Source organism: Podarcis liolepis (genome assembly GCF_965112155.1).
Source record: "Podarcis liolepis genome assembly, chromosome: 3".
Taxonomy (NCBI): Eukaryota; Metazoa; Chordata; class Lepidosauria; order Squamata; family Lacertidae; genus Podarcis; species Podarcis liolepis.
In genome coordinates, this window is record NC_139557.1 from 102,724,821 (window position 1) to 102,748,165 (window position 23,345).

General features: G+C 43.2%; 1 protein-coding gene across 3 annotated transcripts in view; it reads left to right on the forward strand.

Annotated features, from left to right (window-relative positions):
- PLEKHH2 (pleckstrin homology, MyTH4 and FERM domain containing H2) overlaps nucleotides 1-23,345 on the forward strand; it is a 130,296-nt gene that overhangs the window by 34,831 nt on the left and 72,120 nt on the right. For 2 of the 3 annotated variants that reach the window (XM_083494099.1, XM_083494100.1), the window contains exons 11-28: nucleotides 332-476; nucleotides 1,623-1,759; nucleotides 4,012-4,122; nucleotides 6,702-6,788; nucleotides 7,202-7,360; nucleotides 8,112-8,192; nucleotides 8,552-8,731; nucleotides 9,653-9,761; nucleotides 12,641-12,753; nucleotides 13,808-13,987; nucleotides 14,324-14,421; nucleotides 15,074-15,251; nucleotides 15,571-15,726; nucleotides 16,431-16,528; nucleotides 17,717-17,858; nucleotides 19,152-19,297; nucleotides 19,893-20,022; nucleotides 21,171-21,257. In XM_083494099.1, coding sequence (XP_083350225.1) covers nucleotides 332-476; nucleotides 1,623-1,759; nucleotides 4,012-4,122; nucleotides 6,702-6,788; nucleotides 7,202-7,360; nucleotides 8,112-8,192; nucleotides 8,552-8,731; nucleotides 9,653-9,761; nucleotides 12,641-12,753; nucleotides 13,808-13,987; nucleotides 14,324-14,421; nucleotides 15,074-15,251; nucleotides 15,571-15,726; nucleotides 16,431-16,528; nucleotides 17,717-17,858; nucleotides 19,152-19,297; nucleotides 19,893-20,022; nucleotides 21,171-21,257 — 2,337 coding nt within the window. Of the gene's footprint in view, nucleotides 1-331; nucleotides 477-1,622; nucleotides 1,760-4,011; nucleotides 4,123-6,701; nucleotides 6,789-7,201; nucleotides 7,361-8,111; nucleotides 8,193-8,551; nucleotides 8,732-9,652; nucleotides 9,762-12,640; nucleotides 12,754-13,807; nucleotides 13,988-14,323; nucleotides 14,422-15,073; nucleotides 15,252-15,570; nucleotides 15,727-16,430; nucleotides 16,529-17,716; nucleotides 17,859-19,151; nucleotides 19,298-19,892; nucleotides 20,023-21,170; nucleotides 21,463-23,345 lie in introns of all 3 variants that reach the window. The other variant, XR_014523526.1, reaches the window with a different exon arrangement.

Below are 23,345 nucleotides of genomic sequence, written 5' to 3' on the forward strand. Positions count from 1 at the left end.
ACAGTAGAGCCAGAAATACCGATGGAAAGAAAGTGAATGCGAAGTACCAAATGTGGGATAACAATCTCCAATATTCCACTTAGCTGTGGGCAGGGCTTTTAACTTCTGGTACATGAAGGTAGAAGCATAAGAGGAGAGACAAAGAGCTCACCCACCAAACATTCCCATACCACAAAAATGTATTGGGTTGCTTCTACGGCATACCTTAATAATTTGGAATTGGGGCCCCATTTCTCCTTTGTACTGATTCCACAACCTTCTGAATTTCCTTTGTAAATTGAATTTGATTTGAATTTGATTTTACTTTCATTAATTTTATATTCATTATTAGAAAGCAACACAAATCAGCAACAACCCTTTCTTAGATGACTCTTCTGGGTCTGAAGAAGAAGACAGTTCCCGATCCAGTTCTCGGACATCTGAATCAGACTCTCGAAGCAGAAGTGGCCCAGGGAGTCCACGGGCTATGAAACGAGGTGGGCATAAGGCATATGAACACAATACTTTTGAATCAGTATAAGTGTTCTAGGGGTTCTCCTGATATCTCCCAAGTCAGTGCATTTATGGAAAGGACAAACAAGAGCTTGGATGTGGTAAGCCAGAGAAGCATTATAGACTATGACTACAGTGGTGCCTCGCAAGACGAAATTAATTCGTTCCGCAAGTCTCTTCGTCTTGCAAGTTTTTCGTCTTGCGATGCACGGTTTCCCATAGGAATGCATTGAAAATCAATTAATGCATTCCTAGGGAAACCGCCTTCAGACCAGGTACGGGGACAGTCTGTCCCCGGACCTCTTCTGAAGGCTGGGGGGGGGGGACAAGGGCTTTTCTTCCCACCCCCAGCATTTTAAAAAACCCCGGGACAGCGGAGGACTTCTCCGCTGTCCGGGCGATCTTAAAATGCTGGCGGGCGGCATTTTAAAATCGCCCCGGGACAGCGGAGGACTTCTCCGCTGTCCGGGGCGATTTAAAAGCCCCTGGGAAGGCAGGCAGGGGGGACAAAGACTTTTGCCCCCCGCCCGCCTTCAGAAGGTGTTCCCGCCCCCCCCGCCCCGCTTCGGAGCACCGGGAGAAGCGATTTCCCCGCAGCCCCTTGCTTCAAAAGAGGTCCGGGGGCAGCGGGAAGCGCTTCCCGCTATCCCCGGACCTGGGGCTGCGGGAAGCGCTTCCCGCTATCCCCGGACCTGGGGCTGCGGGGAGAAGATCGCTTCTCCTCGCCGCCCCTTGCTTCAAAAGAGAAGACCCGCTGTCCCCGGGGCAAGCTTCGTTTTGCGAAGCAAGCCCATAGGGAAATTCGTCTTGCGAGGCAACTCGAAAACGAAAAAACCTTTCGTTTTGCGAGTTTTTCGTCTCGCGAGGCGTTCGTCTTGCGGGGTACCACTGTATTGCAGTTCCTGTTTTTTTTAGAGAGCTGGGAACCAAAGAAGTTTTCCTGTTTCTGAAACATCTCCAACCTTTCTAAAGGGAAAACTGTTACAGTAACAGTAATGTTCATACAACTCACATTTGACACTGATTAAGCTCTAATAGTTTGCATCTTCCAGGCTAACAAGGATTGTTTGGTTGTTGGTTCAACCCTTGACAAGCAGGAAATATATTATTATTATCTGCTTTGCATCCAGGGGTCTCTCTGTCTTCAATGACCTCAGAAGGTGACTATGCTATTCCTCCTGATGCCTACTCAACAGATACAGATTATTCAGAACCTGAACAGAAATTGCCTAAAACCTGCTCATCATCTAGTGATAATGGGAAAAATGTGAGTAATGTACAGCCTCTTTTATTCCAGGGCCCTTGGTTCCTTAGGCCAGTGTTTCCCAACCACTGTTCCGTGGCACACTAGTGTGCCGCGAGATGTTGCCTGGTGTGCCGCGGGAAAAATTAAAAAATTCGAAAGATTCTTTTTTTAAAGTCAAATTTTCGATTGGGGCGCCGTCACAAGATGACCCCTGGGGTTCCCTCCCTCCCTCCCGCTCTGCGCCTCCCTCCTCCTCTGGGGAGGCCCTTCCTGGCTCTCGGCCAAGGCTTGGCGGCTGCCACTCACTCACTCGCTCGCCCACCCGTCCCTCCATCCCTGCACCCGGCCTCTCCCCCTCCATCCCCGGCGCGGGGGCTGCCGGGATCCATAGTCCCCTCGCCCTTGGGCTCCGCGCCCGTGCGGGGTGCACAAACTACGTTTCCCAGCGTGGCCTGGCGGGCCGGGCGTTTTGTTTGAAGCGCTCTTCTCCCGGCCATGGAATGAGCGCAGCGGCGGCGGCCGGGCAGGCAGGGGCTCTTCCGCGCAGACCCCGCGCAGCCTGCCTGCGCCCCCGCGGAGATCGGGCGGCAGGATGGAGCCCGGGGGTCCCCACGGAGGCAGAGCGGCGGAGGCTGCCCCCCAGGTAGGGCTGCGTCGGGGGTTTTTTATTTTTGCAATGCTGCATCCGCGCCGGAGGGGACGCATCGGACCGTGGGGAGACCCCTTGGCGGGCGTGCAAGGCAATGCATGCGTGCAGGCGTTGCATGGAGTGCAGTGCAATGCAATGGCAACGCGGCGCCCTGCATGCATGCATGCAACTTCCACCGGCGCTCCGGACTTGGCAGGTGAGGGGGGTCCCCAGTGGGCAGCAGAGAGAGCCGGGAGGGCGAAGGGGAGCCGGGGGGAGCAGCGCTGCTCCCCGAGCCGAGCCCGGGGGGAAACTTCGGCGTCGTTGCGCCGGGTGTTGGAAGCGGAGGCTGGCGTGGGCCCCTCACCTGCAAAACCTGGTCGCCTCTCATATATTTCGTGCATTGCATTCATCGCCCGCTTTCTCCTCCAAGGAGCTCCCGGGGGCGCGCGTGGTTCTCCCCGTGTTATCCTCGCAACAACAGCCCTGCGAGGTGGGTCAGGCGAGTGGCCCAAGGGAGCACCCAGGGATTGTCCTGGCCAGGTGGGGTGATTTGAACCCTGCTCTCTGCCCGGTCTTCGTCCTCATTTAGCCCCCACATGTGCATGACTGTGCATGACTGAGGTTTTCCCCCCTCGTCTTGGCTATGGTGTGAGTCTGTGCTGTTAATTAATGGGGTTCTGCCTTCGGAGAAGATGAGCCAGCCCTCAAGGAGGTGATTATGTAATTTGCTAGCAATTCATGTCCCTCCCGGCGTGACGCTGCGCGCTGACGTCACGGGGCTGTAATGGTGGTGTGCCTCGAGATTTTTTTCATGAAAAAAGTGTGCCTTTGCCCAAAAAAGGTTGGGAAACACTGCCTTAGGCTATATCTGCACAAGTGATAGCCAGACTTCTTAATACTTTCTTCCTACGATTTTCTCTGAGGTTAAACCTGCATAATCTCTCATTATACGTGTACATAATAGGCTACTTAGAGAAAGAGAGTGGACAGAGGAGCAATCAAAAAACAATTGAAAACGGCAATACACTGACAATTTATGCCCATTTTAAAATTCCTGGACTTTCGAGATTTCACCCACCCACCCACAGATGTTTGTGAGACAAAAGAATACATCTGTAGGATTGCAAAATGCCTAGGAGTCTGATGTAAGATGTGGGAGGAATGGAAACAAAACACAAATTAGAGATTTGGTAGAGATGTGTGCACAATGAGGAACTGGAAATACATGAATTTTTCCAGTTAAAACATATGTATGTGGGTTATATGTGTTTAATTCAAATTTAACTTTCTGAAGCAAAAGATAAGCACTTACAATTTAGTTTTTACAAGTTATAAAGAGTCATCAAGAGGAGAAGCGGGAGGAGGATGAAACTGATAGATTAGGAGATGAGTGGCAAAGAGTAGAGAGAAGATGTGGCAGTGCTTATGCTAGCAGGCTATATCACCAAGGTGTTGATGGGTTATTTCTTATGCACATGAAGCTTTTCCATGCATTTGGCTTATTAACTCACACCAGTAAGACTTGTAGATCAATCAAGTTTTACACTTCTACATTACAGCTGTATACAGTTGTATAGCTAAGGGAAATAAAATAAATCATAATTACCCTTCAACACATTAAAAAATACCTTTTAAATTATAGGAGCCATTGGAAAAATCAGGATATTTGTTAAAAATGGGTGGTAAAGTAAAGACTTGGAAACGACGGTGGTTTGTACTCAAAGGAGGTGAATTGCTGTACTACAAATCTCCGGTAAGCAAGTTCTTTATTGTATTTTGCTTATAGTATTATGAGTTTGAATGCATCAATTGCTGCAAATCAGCCTACCATTGGGCATCTATTGGTTGGTTGCAGACCTTATGACAGAATAGCAATGTCAGTTGATCACTGGACATCTCTCTTCAAAAGGGAGGGAAAGAGGAACATGTTGCAGCAAGTTTAAATTTGGAGACTTCCCCTTGTGTTACCCATCTGATCTAAGTAAGCCTGCTTTAGCCGGGTTGGGAAAGACACAGAAGTCCACCACATCCTCAGTTTTAGTGTGTGCTTCCAAAAGCCCCAGGGTGCATTAGGAGCCTGGCCATAGCCACAGCCTTCCTGGGGACAGCTCATATGCCACTATTGTAATTGCTCCTGTTGGAGCCCAGTTATGTCACCCCTTGCCTGCAGAGCTGGCAGTGTCTCACCCTTTTTCGAACACCTTCCCTTGCGGAGTGTTTCCTCAGCCTCTTTTCCTTGAGAGTCCTCTGGGCAGCCGCTGCTGCCTCCCCTGGTCTCTGAGCTGCCCCCCACCCCAAAGAGAGGTGCCACCTTACACAGGGACCTGGGACTTGTCTGTCCTTTCCCAACAGCAAGGGCTAGCAGAGTAGGTGGCTGGACTCCCTTGCCTGTTTGCTTACTCTGAGGCCACCTCAGCTCCTGGCAACCAGCAGCCGGAGCATCATTCACCTGCTGAGCTTGTAGCCACGGCTGCTGCAACAAACAGCAGTTCAAGCCTTTGGGAGGCAGATACGCAAGAAGGCATCAGAGGAGGGAGGAGAGGAAAGAGGGACAGAAGCCATGGTGCACTGGTTGAAAACCACTAGACTATGGTTATCTTTATGAGAACGAACCTAGGTGATTCTTTCATTCATGTGCTTCCTATTCCCTCTACTTTCTTGTTACTTCCAAACCCTAAACTGTGGTTAACCTATGTTCTCTTGAAACAAGCCAGCTTCATAAGTCAATATTTGAATTTGGTTTCAGTAAACCACAATTTGCAAAGAATCCTCCAGTATCATCTTTGCACAAGATGTGGTGTCTCCAAGGTTTTGGCCCTACCCAATGACACCAGAGAACAAACATGGGACCAGACGTTTCTGAGCTATGGCCTTTCCCTGATGGCCTGAAAGTTTCTGTTCTCCTCGAAAAGAGAATTTCAAAAGGAGATTCCAGTGTACAACTGTTGCATCAGAACTTGTCAAGAAATTTGATTCTGTCTGTTTGGGCCTTCATTACATCTCTTTAGGCACCATGCAAAAATGTTTCTCTATAACTAGATCTTTGGCTGATGAAACAATTTATGGCCATTTAAATGTGTAGAGGGGGGGGGTTATTGCATTGTTCTTGTTTGTGTTTTATTATGCATTTTGTCTTCTCATTTTGCATTTTTCTTATGAAATGTTCTTCGGATGAAGGGTGGTATATAGATTGAAATAATAATAATAATAATAATAATAATAATAATAATAATAATAATAATTAGATAGGCACATTATTTATTTGTATGTTTAGTAAATTTGTCAGTCACTTTACCTTGCCTAGGGCATGTCTGTTAGGCACATCTTCTGGGGAGGAATTCTGTCCACCCCAAAATCCTTAGATGGCCCATGACACATTCATTTTGAATGCAAGCATTCTTTAACAAATCAAATATGCACTCCTATCAAAAATGTCCAGAGATACGGGTACAGTCTATTCAGAATTAGACTGTTTCAATAATAATAATATGACCCAAGTTCCAATAGCTACTGTTCTCTTCAGCAGACAAGGGCTAGACATAGTTTCTCTCTGGATTTAAGGAGGAATAAGTCATCAGACTCACACACACATCTAGAGGTGTGTCTGTTCTTCCTGACCCAACAGCTAAATCCAGAGCAGATTCTTCATTACAGAATGTGATCACATCAGAGTGGAGCATTCCACTGCACAACATGCATTTGGTGGTATATGCTAATAAATGTTATGTTTTAGACAACTCGTCGTGGAGCAGGTGAAAGTTCCCAGACATAAATTGTCCTGTGGCTAGATTAGTATCCCACCCTCTGCATCCAAAGGATGGGGATGCTCAATTTGAGACCTCACAGAACACAAGTTGGATCTGGAGCTAAAGCATATTCAGAAGTCGAATGCATTATCTATTAGAGTTTCATGTGTGGTTTCTAGATTCAGGTTGATTCTATTTTCAATAGAACATCTTGTGGCTGGAGGATCTTCTAGATGAGCCACAACAAGAATTAAGATAACATAAGATGCTGACATTTCTGAAAATTTCCAGGGCAACAGCATTTGTAGCTGATGCCACAATGAGTTCTCAGCCAGGCTCTGGCTGTGCCATTGGGAGATATACAGTACGTGGCTTCACAGCTTGTCTTCTTAGCCCTTTGCTGGAGGAAAACCTTTTGGTGAGGAGGCATTGAAGTAGACAAGAAGGCCATGCTTTCAGTGAAGAAAGAGGGAAGCTGGTCCTTTTGATGTTTCTTCTATCCCTAGCAGTCCTTTCATCCCATCAGATCAATTGAAAGAGGGGGAAATCATCAGTCTCATTTTTCTCATTTTTTTCTCTCCTACAGAGTGATGTAATACGTAAACCCCAAGGTCAGATTGAACTAAATGCATCCAGCCGTATTGTAAGAGGTGATGGAAAGCAAACAGTTCAGGTACTTCATTAACGTTCTATAATGAAAGAATCTGGCCTTCTCTGACCACACAGGCAGAGGGACAAACCCCTTCTTAGTGACATTTTACTAGTCTTGCACAATGAATTTTCAGTAGAACTCAGAGCACTTCCACTCAGCCATTTATTGACTAGGTGCTGCTCATGCATAGAAGTTTTTTTGCAGCTTCTACATAATGTAATCCTCATCAGAATACCACCCCATTCACTCTTCCTCATTAAATCCAGATTTACTGTTTTTGCAGGGGGTTTTTTAATTACTGGATTTTCTATAACTAGGTTAACTTCAAACTCTATTTATTACATACTTAATGTTTAAATGTAGGTACCAGTAGAATGTGGTTAGGATGATTTGTATTACCACAGTTCAAGGTTATTTCTTCCATCACTTTGCAGCTGACTACTGAAAAACGAACCTATTACTTGACTGCAGATTCCCCAAACATATTAGAAGAATGGATCAAAGTACTGCAGAATGTTCTTAAAGTACAGGCTGCAAGTCCACTTTTCATTCAACCAGATGTCAAACCTGCCATGAAAGGCTTGCTTACCAAGGTAGAAATCCTTATTCTCCAGCACTATCAGCTTTGCTTTTGTAAATTAGCAAATTCTTAGCAGATAGAATTAAGAGATGAAGGTGAATTTCAGAAATAGGTTTGAGAATATAGCAACTCCCCAATTCACAGCCCAAATCTTTTCTAAATTTGAGTACAATGGGTTAGCCACTGCTGGTCAGTACCCTCCAAACAACCTTACTTTTGCAAGGGGCGGAAGTCTGATGGTGGGGAGGGCTTGTTGGGGACAGCAAAGGCTTTGTCGATTTATTCTTATACTTGGAAACTCCTGAGCATGCTCAGAAGTGTTATTTCCTGCAAAGGTACATGGGGCTTCCAATTTCCTGCCTCCTTGCCCAGTTCATTGAATTGGAAGCCAAAGGAAATTTAAATATTTTTGCACAACCTGTTAACTTGAAGTTAAAGTTTGCTTGGGCAAGGACAGCTGGGAGCATTCTTCTCAAGGCTGGGTTTTTGTTCTTCCCTGGAAAAGCTCACCATACTCCTGGGCTTTTTCTGAGAATTCCCAGGGGCAAACTAGATGTGACATGAAATGCCTCTTTGCATTCAAAGGGGAAATTTAATCATTTTATCTCCACTGCAATCGTCTGAATCTGGTATTTGCTTTTTGGAGAAACCATTCCAACATTTCTATCATTGAAAATGGTCCCTTGTGTATTTAAAATAAAGTAAAGGAATCATAGGTTCATACTCAGTACATACTAGGCATTCTTCAATTTATTCACTTGCAGGTGAAACATGGATATTCCAAGAGAGTGTGGTGTATGCTGGTTGGGAAAACTTTGTATTATTTCCGCAGCCAAGAAGACAAGGTATGTCTTTTTAACCTATTAAGGTATTAGAATTCATTTCTACTTACTTGTGACTTCAAGGTCGGAAGTCCTAGGTCATTTCTTAGTTCTCTTGAGACTGTGTGATTAGGTACAAAGTGGTAATTTCACAAATTCAGCATTTATTATCGGAAAACAAAACTTGAACCTGTAATTCTAGATGAAGGAAACATTTGTAGGTAGGAAATGTGTATATATTATTGCTAGGACAGTGGCAACAAGAGTGATATCTGGGTGTATCCCCTACATGCACATATACACACACAACCTACTATGATGTTTGTCAGTTTTTCTACCAGTATGCTTTTCTCATTTACCTTACCTGATGTCTTTGCTTCTAGTTTCCTTTAGGCCAGATAAAACTTTGGGAGGCTAAAGTTGAAGAAGTTGACCGGTCCTGTGATTCAGATGAAGATTATGAGGCCAGTGGCCGTAGCCTATTATCAACACACTATACAATCGTCATCCACCCTAAAGAACAAGGTCCCACTTACCTTCTTATAGGATCCAAGCATGAGAAGGTAGAAAATGGTTTATAATATGTCTGTAGTCAATTTTTAATAGTGAACATAAAGGTAAAGGTAAAGGGACCCCTGACCATTAGGTCCAGTCGTGGCCGACTCTGGGATTGCGGTGCTCTCGCTTTATTGGCCGAGGGAGCCGGCGTACAGCTTCCGAGTCATGTGGACAGCATGACTAAGCCGCTTCTGGCGAACAAGAGCAGCGCACGGAAACGCCATTTACCTTCCTGCCAGAGCGGTACCTATTTATCTACTTGCACTTTGGTTGGCAGGAGCAGGGACCGAGCAATGGGAGCTCACCCCGTCACGGGGATTCGAACCGCCGACCTTCTGATCGGCAAGTCCTAGGCTCTGTGGTTTAACCCACAGCGCCACCCGTGTCCCAATAGTGAACATAGAATAATGTATATCAAAGGGAAAAGTAAGCGGCACTGTGCTGATTCAGACGTAATGCTAAACCATAATTGAGTGTTGCAAGAAGGAGCTGAAGTGAGCCTCAGGCTTCTTTAGTTCCCCTTTATCCTCAGAAGCTGAGGGTGTGTGTGGAATATTAACATCTTTCAATTTAAGTATTTATTGTATGGTCTGTAGATTTCTATACAGCTTTATGGTATTCATCATGTGGGTGTGTATGCTGGAAGCAAAGCAAATTGGAGAATTTTAGTAATATTTTGATTACGCTGGGATGTAGAATGGTTTTTTTAAGTACAAAATGTGGTATTCTACTAAATTATACTCAGAGTAAACCTACTGCATTAATTTCAGTGGGCCTCTTCTCAGTAAAACTTTGTTGAATACCACCCAAACTTATGTTTGGGAGTAGATTGATCTACAATGGTGTGGTTTTTGCTTATGCCAGGTTGTTCTAGTTAATTAATAAATAAAAGCTAAAACTAATTTATAATTTTTTTTATTTTCTAGGACACTTGGCTCTATCACTTGACAGTTGCTGCTGGAAGCACAAATATAAACGTTGGGACAGAGTTTGAACAGCTTGTCTGCAAGTTGTTAAATATCGAAGGTGAACCCAGTAAGTCAATTTCCTTTATTGGAAATTAGTTCTTATATTATAAGACTGTATAGTTGTTCCAAACTTGGCAAATAAGAAAATAAGCTATTATTCCAGACATTTTTAAAAATTGGAAATACAATGCCACCTTGTCGTTTTCAAAAAGTTCACATAGGACTTTTTCTCCCAAGTAGAAGAGGCTGCCCCAGCAGTCCTTGTCTGTTGCATGAGGTTGCATGTTCAAATCCTGTATGGGGCAGCTGCATATCCCTGCATTGCAGGGAGTAGATTAGACAATCCTCAGGATCCCTTCCAACTCTACAATTCTATGATTCTACGAGTTGGGCAACCTGTGGCTCTCAGCCTAATTTCACGCAGATGGGGGAGCCCAGAGGGAGAGAAGAGCAGGAGGGGAGGAACGCTGAAAATGGAGGAGATGGGGTAACAAACCCTCTCCAAAAAGTCTGTCTTTTCCCTAGCAACCTGCTGGACAAAGAAGGGGGGAGGGAGAAAATGGGTAGCAGACAGAGAGAAAAGGGGTGGCCTCGGCCACTGCCAGCATGAATCCCCCCCTAAAATAAGTTCCCCAGCCCTGGTTAAGGGGAAATCAGGTGCAATGGACCAGTTCTTCAAACTGAAAACCTGGTATATGTAGAATGTTTTCAACTTGTTTCATTTGATTTGCACATATACCTATTTGATTTTATTAAAAATATCTCTTCAACGTACCTGTCATAGTTAGACTTGATAGAAAATCTTTGTCTCAATTAAGCCATCAAAGCTTTAAACTCTTGACACTGTCAGTAGCACTGTGATTTTACTAGACAGGTGTGGTGTAGCAGGGGCCTATTAACATTTTACAAAAATACAGTGATATTTCTGCCCCCTAGAAGTTTGAAACAGTACACATTGAAGCCTCCTACGTAGGATTTCAAATCATCAAGTACATCATTTGGGGGTTTGCCCATTCAAAAATAAAATAACATTTAGGAAGCATTGTTGCTACTTTTTTCAAATAGTGTTTTTAAAATAATTGCATAATGCTTTGAGCAGTGGCGTAGCGTGGGGGGTGCCAGGGGTGCCAGCCGCACCGGGCGCAACACCTGGGGGGGGGGGCGCGAGTCCAGAGGGAAGGGACAAGCAATCGAGGCTTGGTTGGGGTGGGGGGTCGTCGTCTCCGCCACTGCTTCTCTTTTCCGCTGCGCTGAGGCGAGCTGGGCGCGGCCATGCATGCAAGCGCAGCGCCTGGCCAAGCGCTGCAGCCTGGGGAGCCGGCGCCTTAGCGCCTCGCCGTCGGCGGCGCAGCCGTTGCCCAAGCTCAACAACTCGTGGAGGGCGCCTCTCTCTCTCTCTCTCTCTCTCTCTCTCTCTCTCTGCCTGGAGGGGAGGGGCTTTCCCTGCTCTTTGTTCCGTTTGAGCAAACACAGCAACGAAACAGAGCAGGGTGGGCAGTAAGACCCTGAGGCAGAATGCAGGAAAGCAGCCACTTCCTCTTTTCAGGTTTCCCTTCTCCGGTACCTACCCACCCACGTTTATTGCGAGGGAAATCTAGCTGACTGCAGGGAAGGGGTTGGGTGCATGTAATGTATGACAAAGGCATCAGGTGTACGTCTTGGGTGGAAAGGGTATAAGGGTGGGGAGGTAGAGTGCATTTAAAAAAACCAAAACATTGTGGATTTAAACAAGGAAAATGTAGCATAATCTACTGTTTGTAAGGGCCCTTTGGGATTGGTTTTACCCATCTCAGACAGTTAGCTCATAGTGTAAATAAAGATGGCTGTTGTTTACATTTTTTTAATAAAAGCATCAACAACGATCCTTTTGCACGGTCTGTTGTGCTGTGTTGCAGAACTTTTTGCAGTTGCAGGATTAGGGATGGTGTTCTGTGCTACAGTGGCGTAGCGTGGGGGGTGCAGGCTGGGCTGGCCACACCGGGCGCAACATCTGGGGGGGCCGCGCTCCACGGGTTAGGGGGCGCAAAATCCACGGGTTAGGGGGCGCAAATTACTTGCCTTGCCCCGGGTGCTGACAACCCACGCTACGCCACTGGCTTTGAGGAAAGAGCACAGGGGGAAATGTAGATTTAGTAAAAGCTTATGTGGTATTATGCTGGACTGTTTGTACAAATATTTGTACACACACACATCTTGCCTTATTTGTAGTTCCTTTTTCCAAGATGATGATGATGATGAATAGTTTTGTTTATATAGCTCCCTTCCTCTCAATGGAGCCCAGGGTGGTGAACAAAACAATAAATAGTATGTCACTTGTACATTATAATTTTAATACATTTTTAAACAGCATAGCTATAATAATATACAGCTGGACAATAATACTGTTAAGACCCAGTACATGTTTCAAAAGCATAGGCAGACAAATATGTTTGTAGTAGAGAACTGAAACTTAACTGCACAGGGGGACAATTGCATTTTCCCAGCAAAGGAATTCCATAGTTGGGTGCTGCCACAGAGAAGGCCCTGTCTCAAGTAACCATACCACGGGCCATGCCCTTGGATGAGCTCATGAGCCAGGCCTCTCCATCTCTTCTCAAAGATGGGTTAGTCAGGCACTCCTTTAAATTTGTATGTATGTCTTAACTTTTTTGTAGAGCAGAGTTGGGGAACCTCAGCCCTGGAGGTTGAATGTGGCCCAGCAGGCCTTGTAATATATCTTGATTTCAGTAAAGCTTTTGACAAAGCCCCCTATGATATTCTTGCGAGGAACCTAGTAAAATGTGGGGTGAATGGCGTAACTGTTAGGTGGATTTGTAGCTGGTTGACTGACCGAACCCATCAGCTTGTCAACTTCATGTTAGGTCTCTCTTAAAAAACTGCAAAAGACTAGTTCTAAATAACAATGTTATTACTTTAAATAGCAGACTGTCTCTTTTTGTGTCCCAGCTTCCCAGATCTGGAGGCACCCTGCACTTTGTCACAGCAAAGATGGGATTACTTCTCCTCTTACAACCCTCCCATCTGAAGCATTGCAAACAGAAGCTTTAAAATTATTTAAGGTAAAAAAAAAGTAACTTTTTCTGTGGTTGGGAATGATTTTATTCTTTTAGTATATTTTATTTGAAATGGTATAGAATGCATATTATAGTGCAGCCTTTTTCATGACTGCTCAGACAGTAAGTCCCATGAGTTCAATGGGACTTCTAGGTAAATGAGGCATTATAAAGCTAAACACCTAAAAACATTTAATAGGGAGTAAGCCTGATTAGAAGTAGCATCGCTTCTGAGTAAACTTACTTCTGAGTAAACACACATAGGACTGTGAATTTGAATAGTGACTTTCAAAAGCCAGCCTTGCAGAAATGCCTAAATGTGCCCAGACATTGGCTTTGATGGTTTTCTATAGGGAAGGTGCTCCAGAATTATGAAGGAAGTACTCTCTCGTAGCAGTGTATGTGTGTTTCTTTGACTCACTTCCTACACTTATGAACCACCTTGCTTCCAAAGTGCCAAAGACAGTCTACAGTTTCAAATAATGGCTGAGAGTGAGGAAGAGGGAAATATACAAATTCATAATACAGCTCTTTCATGATGTTATATAAATAAATTGCACAATAGAACTGGGGAGGTGGTTTGTGAAGGAAACATTTATGGGAGAGAGCATGGCTCAGTGGTAAAGCAGAGCATATGCTTTGCATGCAGAAGGTCCTAAATTCAGTCCCTAGCATTGCCTCTTAAAAGATCAGACAGCAGGTCATGTACAAGACCTTTGCCTAAGACCATAGAAGGCCATAGTCACTCAGAGTAGACAGCACTGGGTTAAGCGAACAAATAGTCTAATCTGGTACAAGGCGGCTTCATACATTCTGATAATTCTGGGAAGGGAGGAGCCAGCTAGCAGTTGGTTCCATAGAACTGATTGCCGTTCTCCAAATTACTATATCTGTACATCAGCCACCCATTGTCAATGAAGACAAAGTTCTTTCAAGTTTAAATTGGTTTTTTATACCCTTGTAGTTCAGTTTAAGTTTATATGCAACCCCCCCCCAAATTAGATTTAATTAAATTAAAAATGCAAACTGGAAATTATTTTTTTGCTGTTCTCTGTTGCAGACTTGCCAGTTGTTTATAAATGCTGCAGTGGACTCTCCTGCCATTGACTACCATGTATCTTTGGCCCAAAGTGCTTTACAAGTCTGTCTCACACATCCAGAGCTTCAAAATGAAATCTGTTGCCAGTTGGTTAAGCAGACAAGAAGGCGGCAGCCCCCAAATCAGATGGGACCAGTGCAGGTACTGAACACTTTTACACCTGTCCTGAGGGATTGACTTTGATGAGTTTGTACCAAAACTTCTTGGTTACAATGTGGAGGTGGAGGACGATCCAGAAGATTACAGTATGGGTAGTCTCTGTATAAGGCGGGTGGCAGGAAAGGAAGGGGAAGGGCATGGAATGCAAAATGGGCGGCAGAATAAGAGAGAAGAGTGAGTTCAAAAATGGGGCATCTTCTTTGGCCTACGTTCCTGGTTGTTCAATGTCCACTATGTTCATAAACCTCCTTGTGCTTGGAGGCTGTTTGATTCTGAAAGAAACTTCAGGTTATGATGCTGATCTTTCTCCTTGCCCAGGCCTGGCAGCTTTTAGCACTCTGCATTGGACTCTTCCTTCCACAGCACCCATTCCTTTGGCTCATCAAACTTCACTTGAAGAAGAATGCAGATTCCAGGTATACCTTACAGGAAAATCAGACCATCAAATGCTAAATGATTGCCTTCTGTTATGTATAATTTAATGGCCATAGAAATGCAGCACTATTGTGTCTACAGATGTTAATTCTTTTTCATGTTAATTATTGACATTGCTCCATTGGTATTGGTGTTAATTTACATGTTTCATGTTAGTTCCCTGCCCAAGTAATATAAAGCATTTAGTTTGCCCATTTATAAAGTGGTAACTCCACTGAATATTGAAATGGGGTCATCGGCATTACACTATCATTCTGTTTTTCAAGTTTTTCAACTTTGGAAACTGTGATATTGGAATAAAAGTTAGTAGACACAGATGCATTTTACCTGATCCCTCACACCTATGTTAAAGAAGACCAGGAAAATATGAAAAGGCATTATAATATTATCTCACTCAAAAACTCAGTTGTTGGTGTGCATATTCACAACATCATCCTACGTTTCACGTTTGGATCCCTGTCTGACTCATATAACCATTCTTAGTAGGGGATCGGAAGAAAGAAGCAGAATAGATTTCCATATGACTTGTTAAAAATATTCTTGAACATATTGTTTAACCATTATATGTTAAAATAATCTGTTGAAATCCCTGCTGTTTTCAGTTTGTTACAAAGCCTTGTTTTGTGTTCACAGAACTGAATTTGGAAAATACGCAATTTACTGTCAACGATGTGTAGAAAGGACACAACAGAATGGTGACAGGGAAGCCAGACCATCAAGAATGGAAATTCTTTCTACACTTCTAAGAAATCCCTACCATCATTCCTTACCTTTTAGTATTCCAGTGCATTTCATGAATGGCATATACCAGGTAGGCGTGAACCGTAAAATGATGGAGTATTGGTTATGCTGTCAGAAATATTTAAAGATGCTGTGGCTCTACTTTCTTCCTCGTCAACAAACAGATTGATATTTTTTTATCCATTGGATAAATAGTTTGTGCTTTTCTTTAAAAAATGTATGGTTTGGATCTGAAACTTACCTTCCACAGGATACGTTCTGTAAATGGAAGAGCATCTTTGGATACAACCCTCTGTATGTACCAAGATTTTCACCACAGTACCTGCTTCTTCAAAATCTAAGCTTTGTGAGAACTTATTTCACTTTTATGTTTCACTTGTTTTGTCTAGGTTGTTGGCTTTGATGCTTCTACCACAGTGGAAGAATTTCTAAACACACTCAATCAAGACACAGGAATGAGAAAACCAGCCCAGTCGGGTTTTGCTTTGTTTACTGATGATCCTTCTGGCAAAGATGTAGAACACTGTCTTCAAGGAAACATCAAGGTAAACAATCCCTTTAATGAGCTCACAGTCAAAATTACCTTTGAGTTGCAAAAGAAAACATTTTCCTTATTTAAGTGTATTTCATTTTTCTTGGCGCACATTGACCGGGGGGAAGCAAACAAATGCTTGATTGTTTTAAGCACAAATGGTAGTTTTAGAAAGCTCATTAAAGATAGCTGTGGGAAGACAGGGGGAACTTTAAAAGGATTTATGGGAATATTTTTGGTGACTTTGTGATACATGGGAATGGTGTTATAACATTTTCCCATATGGGTTTGTGGTGTATTGCTAAACAGGAAGTGGGGAAAGTTCTACACCACTATCCACACAGAGGACACTCTGATGATGTCAATATTTTCCACAAATATTTAACACAAATTTATGGGGTAAGCCCTACAGCAGACAAGTATGGCATACTTGTCATGCACAATGTTTTCCATTATCATGGTAACAAAATGGTCATAAGTCACATTAATTTCAGTGATAGCTCCAGGTCAGATGTCCCTAGGCTTTCTAGGGACCTGTGTCTGTTTACTCATATCCCACTAAGTTAAATGGGGTTCACCCCCAGAAAAGTTTGCATAGAATTACAACTTAAGTCTTTTGGTGATTATTGCTGTAAAATCAATACTAACTAAAGTGTACAAATTCTGTTTGGGCATATTTTGCCATAACTGTGTTCTGCCTTGTGGTTTTCCTCGTAGATCTGTGACATTATTTCTCGATGGGAGCAGGCATCTAAAGAGCAGCAGCCTGGGAAATGTGAAGGCACAAGAACAGTGAGACTGACTTACAAAAACAGGTATGTAATACAAACATGTTCCTAGGAGTCATTGCTCTTAGATATATTTATAGTCTATTTGCAGCCACAGATGAGCTCTCATAACTGAATTCAGTTCCAGGGCTCAGGAAGTCATCTTGTGAATTAATAGTTTAATAAGAAGTTAAGCCCATGAGCCAGGAATGGGGAACTTGTGGCTATCCAGATGATAATGGGCCAATTCCTATCAAGGTACAGACGTTTCAGCAGGGTTATTGTCAATTTAGCATTAAAGAGGATGCTAATTTCATTGGCCTACAGAAATGAAGTCTGTTTAAAGCTAGTAATTATTCCTCCAGGTATTTATACAGAGTATCATTAGCTTTCACATTATCTGACCGTTGAATAGCACAATTTCAAGTCCTTACTAGAACTGATGGTGAATTTTATTTATTTCATAAAAATTATACACTGCTTAATTTAAAAAACCCCTCTTAAAGCGGTTTGCAAAAAGATAAAATAATAAAATTGAAGAAAAAAATCACCATACTTTAAAACATACAAAAATTAAAATACTAAAACAGATTAAAATTACCTCCACTTTCAAGCATCTGGGTAAAAGGTAAGCGGCGCTCATCTCGCTTTACAGGCCAAGGGAGCCGGCGTTTGTAGACAGTTTTTCCAGGTCATGTGGCCAGCATGACTAAGCCGCTTCTGGCGCAACAGAACACCGACACCAGAGCAGAGCACGGAAACGCCGTTTACCTTCCTGCGGGAGCGGTACCTATTAATCTACTTGCACCTTTTTTGGCGTGCTTTTGAACTGCTAGGTTGGCAGGAGCTGGGACAGAGCAACAGGAGCTCACCCCGTCGCGGAGATTCAAACCACCAACCTTTTGATCGGCAAGCCCAAGGCTCAGTGGTTTAGACCACTGCGCCACCTGCATCCCAAGCATCTGGGTAGGCTTGTCTAAACAAGAATGTTTTAAGCAGGTGTGAAAAAGAGTACAGTGAAGGCGCCTGCTTGATATCAATAGGCAGGGAGTTCCAAAGTACAGGTGCTGCTACACTAAATGATTGAGTTCTTACACATGTGGAATGAGTATTATGTTGCATCTGTAATACTAGTACCTTTTCATTTAGTTACTTGGGTATACTCGTGCAATTTTCAATTGTAGTTTGTAGTTTCAATTTGTTCAATTTGTAGTTTGTCACTCTTTCTTTTTGTAGGCTGTATTTTTCAGTTCAAATACGTGGGGAGACAGAAAGGGAAAAGCTGCTGTTGATGTATCAGACAAACGATCAAATTGTAAATGGGCTTTTCCCTGTAAACAAAGATCTGGCACTAGAACTGGCAGCACTTATGGCACAGGTAAGGATCATTTGTGGTTGACCAGATTTGTAATTTAAAAGTACCCTCCACAAATTTCTTTTGTAATATGAAATAGTAGATAAATCTAACAATCACATTTTGTATCTTAGGACAGCATACATGGAATTATTCTGTTTTTTAAATTTACAACAACCCTGTGAGATAGGCCAAAATTGTGTGACTGGCCCAAGGTCACCCAGTGAATTTCCTGACTGAATTGTATTAGAATCCAAGTCTGCCCAGTCAAAGTCCAACAAAGCTCACTTGCCTTGTATAACCAAGACTGGGAGTGGCGGGTGGGGGCGTGAATTGGGAGAAGTAGATTTGGCTGGCCTCTGCCCACCTTCAGGTACTCAGTGGAGCACCAACCAAGGTTGGCTGTCCCTGTGGTCCATATGACATGCATTCAGTTTGCCAGAAAACCCTTTTCGTCTTGGAGTGGGCCTTTTAACTGTTGTTGGGCCAGCTGGACAGATGGTGGGTGCTGTTGGTTTACTCTGTTGCCTAATGGTCTCCCTGACCAAGATGTTGGAGGTAATATTGAACATAGTGTTGGAGAACACCAGGGTGGTGTGTCTGAGTGGCTTCAGACCAAGGTTGCTTTGACTGGTCTAGCTTTGGATTTCATGCCCTCCATGGCAACGATGGGGTTGTCACAAGTTGTCTATCAACCAACTCATACGGCAGGGCACAAACTGGATTTAATCTTCAATTCAGGATGGGGGGGGGGTTGAAGGAATACCTGGATCCTTTGCTAGCAGGGGATGGTGGGAGTTGTAGTCCAAAAAATTTGGAGGGTACTAGGTTGGTGAAGACTGTGTTAGACTCTTCCATGAATTTTTTTTCTGCGTGTGTGCCCCATTAATATTCACAGTTCAGCTATTAAATATGAAATAGCTCATAGATTCTTGTTATCACAGCTCATAATGTTATTTATTCAATAAATGTAATATAATTGGCAGATACTTGAGAATTACATATTACAGTGGTACCTCGGGTTAAGTACTTAATTCGTTCCGGAGGTCCGTACTTAACCTGAAATTGTTCTTAACCTGAAGCACCACTTTAGCTAATGGGGCCTCCTGCTGCCACCGCACTGCTGGAGCACGATTTCTGTTCTCATCCTGAAGCAAAGTTATTAACCTGAAGCACTATTTCTGGGTTAGCGGAGTCTGTAACCTGAAGCGTATGTAACCCGAGGTACCACTGTAGACTGTAGGTACTGAAATAACATTGAAGTGCAGAAATATGTATGTAAAAACAATCTTACCTATTTCTTTGCATATCTACTAGGTGGAGATTGGGGACTTTGAACGACCTTTCTCAACTCCAACGGGGCAAATCACTTCCCAGTCAAAATCTAATCAAACTTTAAAGCAAGTTGTGGAAAAGTTTTACCCCAAAAGATATAGGGATGGATGTTTAGAAGAACAATTGAGGTATGCTGCTAAAGTCTATTCCCCCCCCCCCCGCCCCATTTAAACAAACTGAATGGGGAAAGTGCAGTTTTTAGTCTTTTTCATTTTTTAGTGTTGTTATTTAATTAGATTTATTGTCTTACTCATTGCAAAACCTCAGATCTCTGAATGATGGGCAGTATAAATACCTTCAAAAGAAATGATGCTATTGTCTGCCAAAACATATTCTCGGATTAACTGCCCTAGCCTTGTGACCTGTAATCATTTTCCCGGCCACATATCCCTATTCTACAGTTATTTAGAAATGATCTCTTGCCATTACACCATTCCTTGCCCAAACAAAAATGCAAATTTTACTGAAATTTAAAACTCCACCAGCAGTCTTAGAGTAGGCCTGGGCTTTGGGAAGAGAGAGAAAGGAATGGAGCACTATTTTCAGGTGGCCCATTTTATTATTCCATTTCTTAAGAGGCCAATTTTAATTTGTAGACTGAGATAGCAAAGAGAGATCAGAATACTTGATTATCACATGTTGCATTTTGATTTGAAATGCTGTTTTGCTTCTCCCTCTCCCTGCTACTTATGACTTAAACATCCTTATGCTTAATGTCAATAGACAGCTTTGTCAGCGACTCTCAACAAAATGGATGGCTCTCCGTGGTCACAGTGCTGCAGATTGTGTGCGCATTTACCTTGCTGTTGCTCGAAAGTGGCCTTTCTTTGGTGCCAAATTATTTGCAGCAAAAGTAAGACTTTTCTACTCTTTCTTTCTTTCTTTCTTTCTTTCTTTCTTTCTTTCATCAATTATACAGGCAGAGCCACACAGATAAGTGTGTATACCTGGGTCCTCCTGATGTCTTTGGACTCCAATTCCCATCAGTCACAGTCAGTATTGCCAGTGGCTAGGGATGATGGGAGTTGTAGTCCATCGGGGGGCACTAGTTCCCCACCCTAGTGGGCAGGATTGCAGCATGACTGCAATCCTATATGCATAAGGAGACCCATGCACCTAATTGACCCACATTCCTTAATTTTAATGAGTCTACCCTGAGTTAAACTTGTAAGTAGCAGAGAAGTTGGTGCATGAGGCTTTCTAGATTTGTCCCACTCCCATATAAGACAAACCTGTTGGATCAGTGGCCAACCAGATGAGCACAACAGAAGTCCATCCACCTGCAATTCCCAGCAACCAGTATTCAGAGCTATGCTGCCTCTGACAGTGGGGGTAAAACAAAAACGAATTCATGGGGGACAAGGCTATGTGGTTTCCAGGGTGGGGGTTGTTCCTGGAAATTATAGGCCAGTTAACTTAAAGTTTATCCTGGGAAGATTAGTGGAAAGTATTGTTAAAGATAAAATAACCAAGCATATAGAATAACAAGCCTTGCTGAAATAGAGACAGTTCAGCTTCTGCAAGGGCACATACTGTCAATAAGTAGATATATAAAAGCAATCCTTTTGACAATAGTGTACTTGGACTTTCAGAAAGCTTTTGATAAAGTACCTCAGCAAAGGCTCATGCATGAACTTAGCAGTCATGGAATAAGAGGAGAGGTCCTCTTATGGATCAGGAATTCATTAGGAAGCATAGAGTAGGAATAAATGTATAGTTCTTCAAATGGAGGGATGTGGAAAGGATTGGTTATTGGGACCTATGCTTTTAAATGCAATTCAGTGTTAACAAGTGTAATGTTCACACAGAAATGGAACTATATAATAATGATACCCTTTTTCTCTGTCACCTCAGAAATGCAAAAATACTTCTATAGCTTGCCTTCAGTCGCTTCTCTTTTTCTCATATCTGACTACCTCACAAATTTAAAGCAGTGCTTCAATTAGTTCACTTTTATTCAGTTTCTTAATTGTAGCTAATTTCAGTATATCTTCTTTCTAGCCTCTGATAATATCAACATTGGAGAGTTCTTTGGTATGGCTTGCTGTTTATGAAGATGGCATAAATATTCTTGAATACAGCTCTATGGTAAGGGAAGTTGAAATGTTGGGTAAAGAAAGGGGTAATACAAAATCTGTGAGCCATGTTAACCAATACATTCTCTCTCCATTAATCTTTAACAAACTTGTGCAATGGATTAATATGTCCCATGCACTTAGAATCTGAACTAACAGACTAAGCAGCTAACTATTAAAGGAATTGCTTAAAGGTTTGCATTTTAATAAGCACTAATGTGAAATTATTCTCTTAAGTGCCATATGCAGTGTTCCGTTTATGTGTGGGAACTTTTGTGTCCGTACCTTACAATGGCATTTACCCCAAAAAGTATTCTGAAAGGAAGGGTTCCTTTAAAGCTGCACCCTATGAGAGGGGCTGCCATTAGAAGAAAATATGTGCTAATTTTAGTCTGTCTCTGCGTTTGTTTTTATTTTCCCAGTATTACTACATGTACACGAACACACACAAGCATGCATTAATATATACACGTCTAAAAAAAAGGTAAAGGACCCCTGACACTTAAGTCCAATCACGAACGACTCTGGGGTTTCAGCGCTCATTTCGCTTTACTGGCCAAGGAGCCGCCGTTTGTCTGCAGACAGTTTTTCCGGGTCATGTGGCCAGCATGACTAAGCCGCTTCTGGCAAAACCAGAGCAGTTCATGGAAATGCCGTTTACCTTCCACCAGAGCGGTACCTGTTTATCTACTTGCTCTTTGACATGCTTTCAAACTGCTAGGTTGGCAGGAGTTGGGACCGAGCAACGGGAGCTCACCCCATCGCGGGGATTCAAACTGCCAACCTTCCAATCGGCAACCCCTAGGCTCAGTGGTTTAGACCACAGCAGCACCTGCGTCCCCATACACATGTCTATATGAAGATAAATATTCTGGATAGAAATAGTTGGGCTAATGAGCCATGTGCTGGTAACCTTCGTGTGGTGTTCTACATAGGGCTGCCTTTGAAAGCTGCACAGAAGCTACGACTGGTGCACAGTTCAGTGGGCCGGGTGCTAAACAGCAGTATTAGCAGAACATCTATTACACCTGCCCTCCAAGGCATGCACTGGTTATCAGTTTGTTTCCAAGCTCAGTTTAAGGTATATGTTACTGTGCAAAGCCCGTATCATTTCGATATCTGATGGAGCATCTTCTCCCATGTACACTTGCCCAAAATTTAAGATCAGCAGGGGAGGCCCTGCTTGCGGTACTGCCACCCTTTGATGTGCAAGGAATGGTGACAGATGGGAATGCTTTCTCTACCTCCCAGATATGGAACTGACTCTCTTAGGAGGTGCGTCTGGCGCTTTGATGGTACTTTATTTGCTGCTTAGTAAAGATCTACTCTTCACCCAGGCTTTTGGGAGCACATAAATTATTTTAGATCAGATTGTCGTCGCCCGCCCCCCCCCCGCTCCACCTTCTTCACTGTCGTCATCTTTTGTGTTTTAATTCTGCTTTAAAGTGATATTTTAATATTGTTTTGTATGTTTTATTGATTATATGCACCCTACCTGGGACTTTGCAGTGAAGGGTAGGTACCAGATTTAAATAAATAAATATGATGTAGGACATGGGTTGCCAACCTACAGGTGAAACTCGGAAAATTAGAATATCGTGGAAAAGTTCATGTATTTCAGTAATTCAACTTAAATGGTGAAACTAATATATGAGATAGACTCATGACATGCAAAGAGAGATATGTCAAGCCTTTATTTGTTATAATTCAGGCCCACAGCTGGGAAGAGGGCGGGGTTAGCTCTCCCCTCGCCAACTGTGACCACCACGACCAACCCGCAAAAAAAACCATCCCCTGCTGCAATTAGGTTTGGAAACAAAATACAAAACATTCTGTTGCCTCCAGTACAAGGCTTCTTTCAAGCCTGATTGCCGCAGAAAGTCTTTTTTCAGCAGGGTGTGTGTTGCAGTTGAAGAGAGGGCAGTTGAGCCTTCCCTTTGCAGTTGTGACCCCCACCCCACCCCCCAAAAAACTCCCCCCACTACAGTTAGGCTTGAAAGAAGCCTCTTGTTGGCTATTGCTTCTTTCGGGCTTAAAATGGCAATGCAGAAGGAGTACCAAGGAATGGTGAGGACCAAGAAAGGACTTGATGGGCATGTGT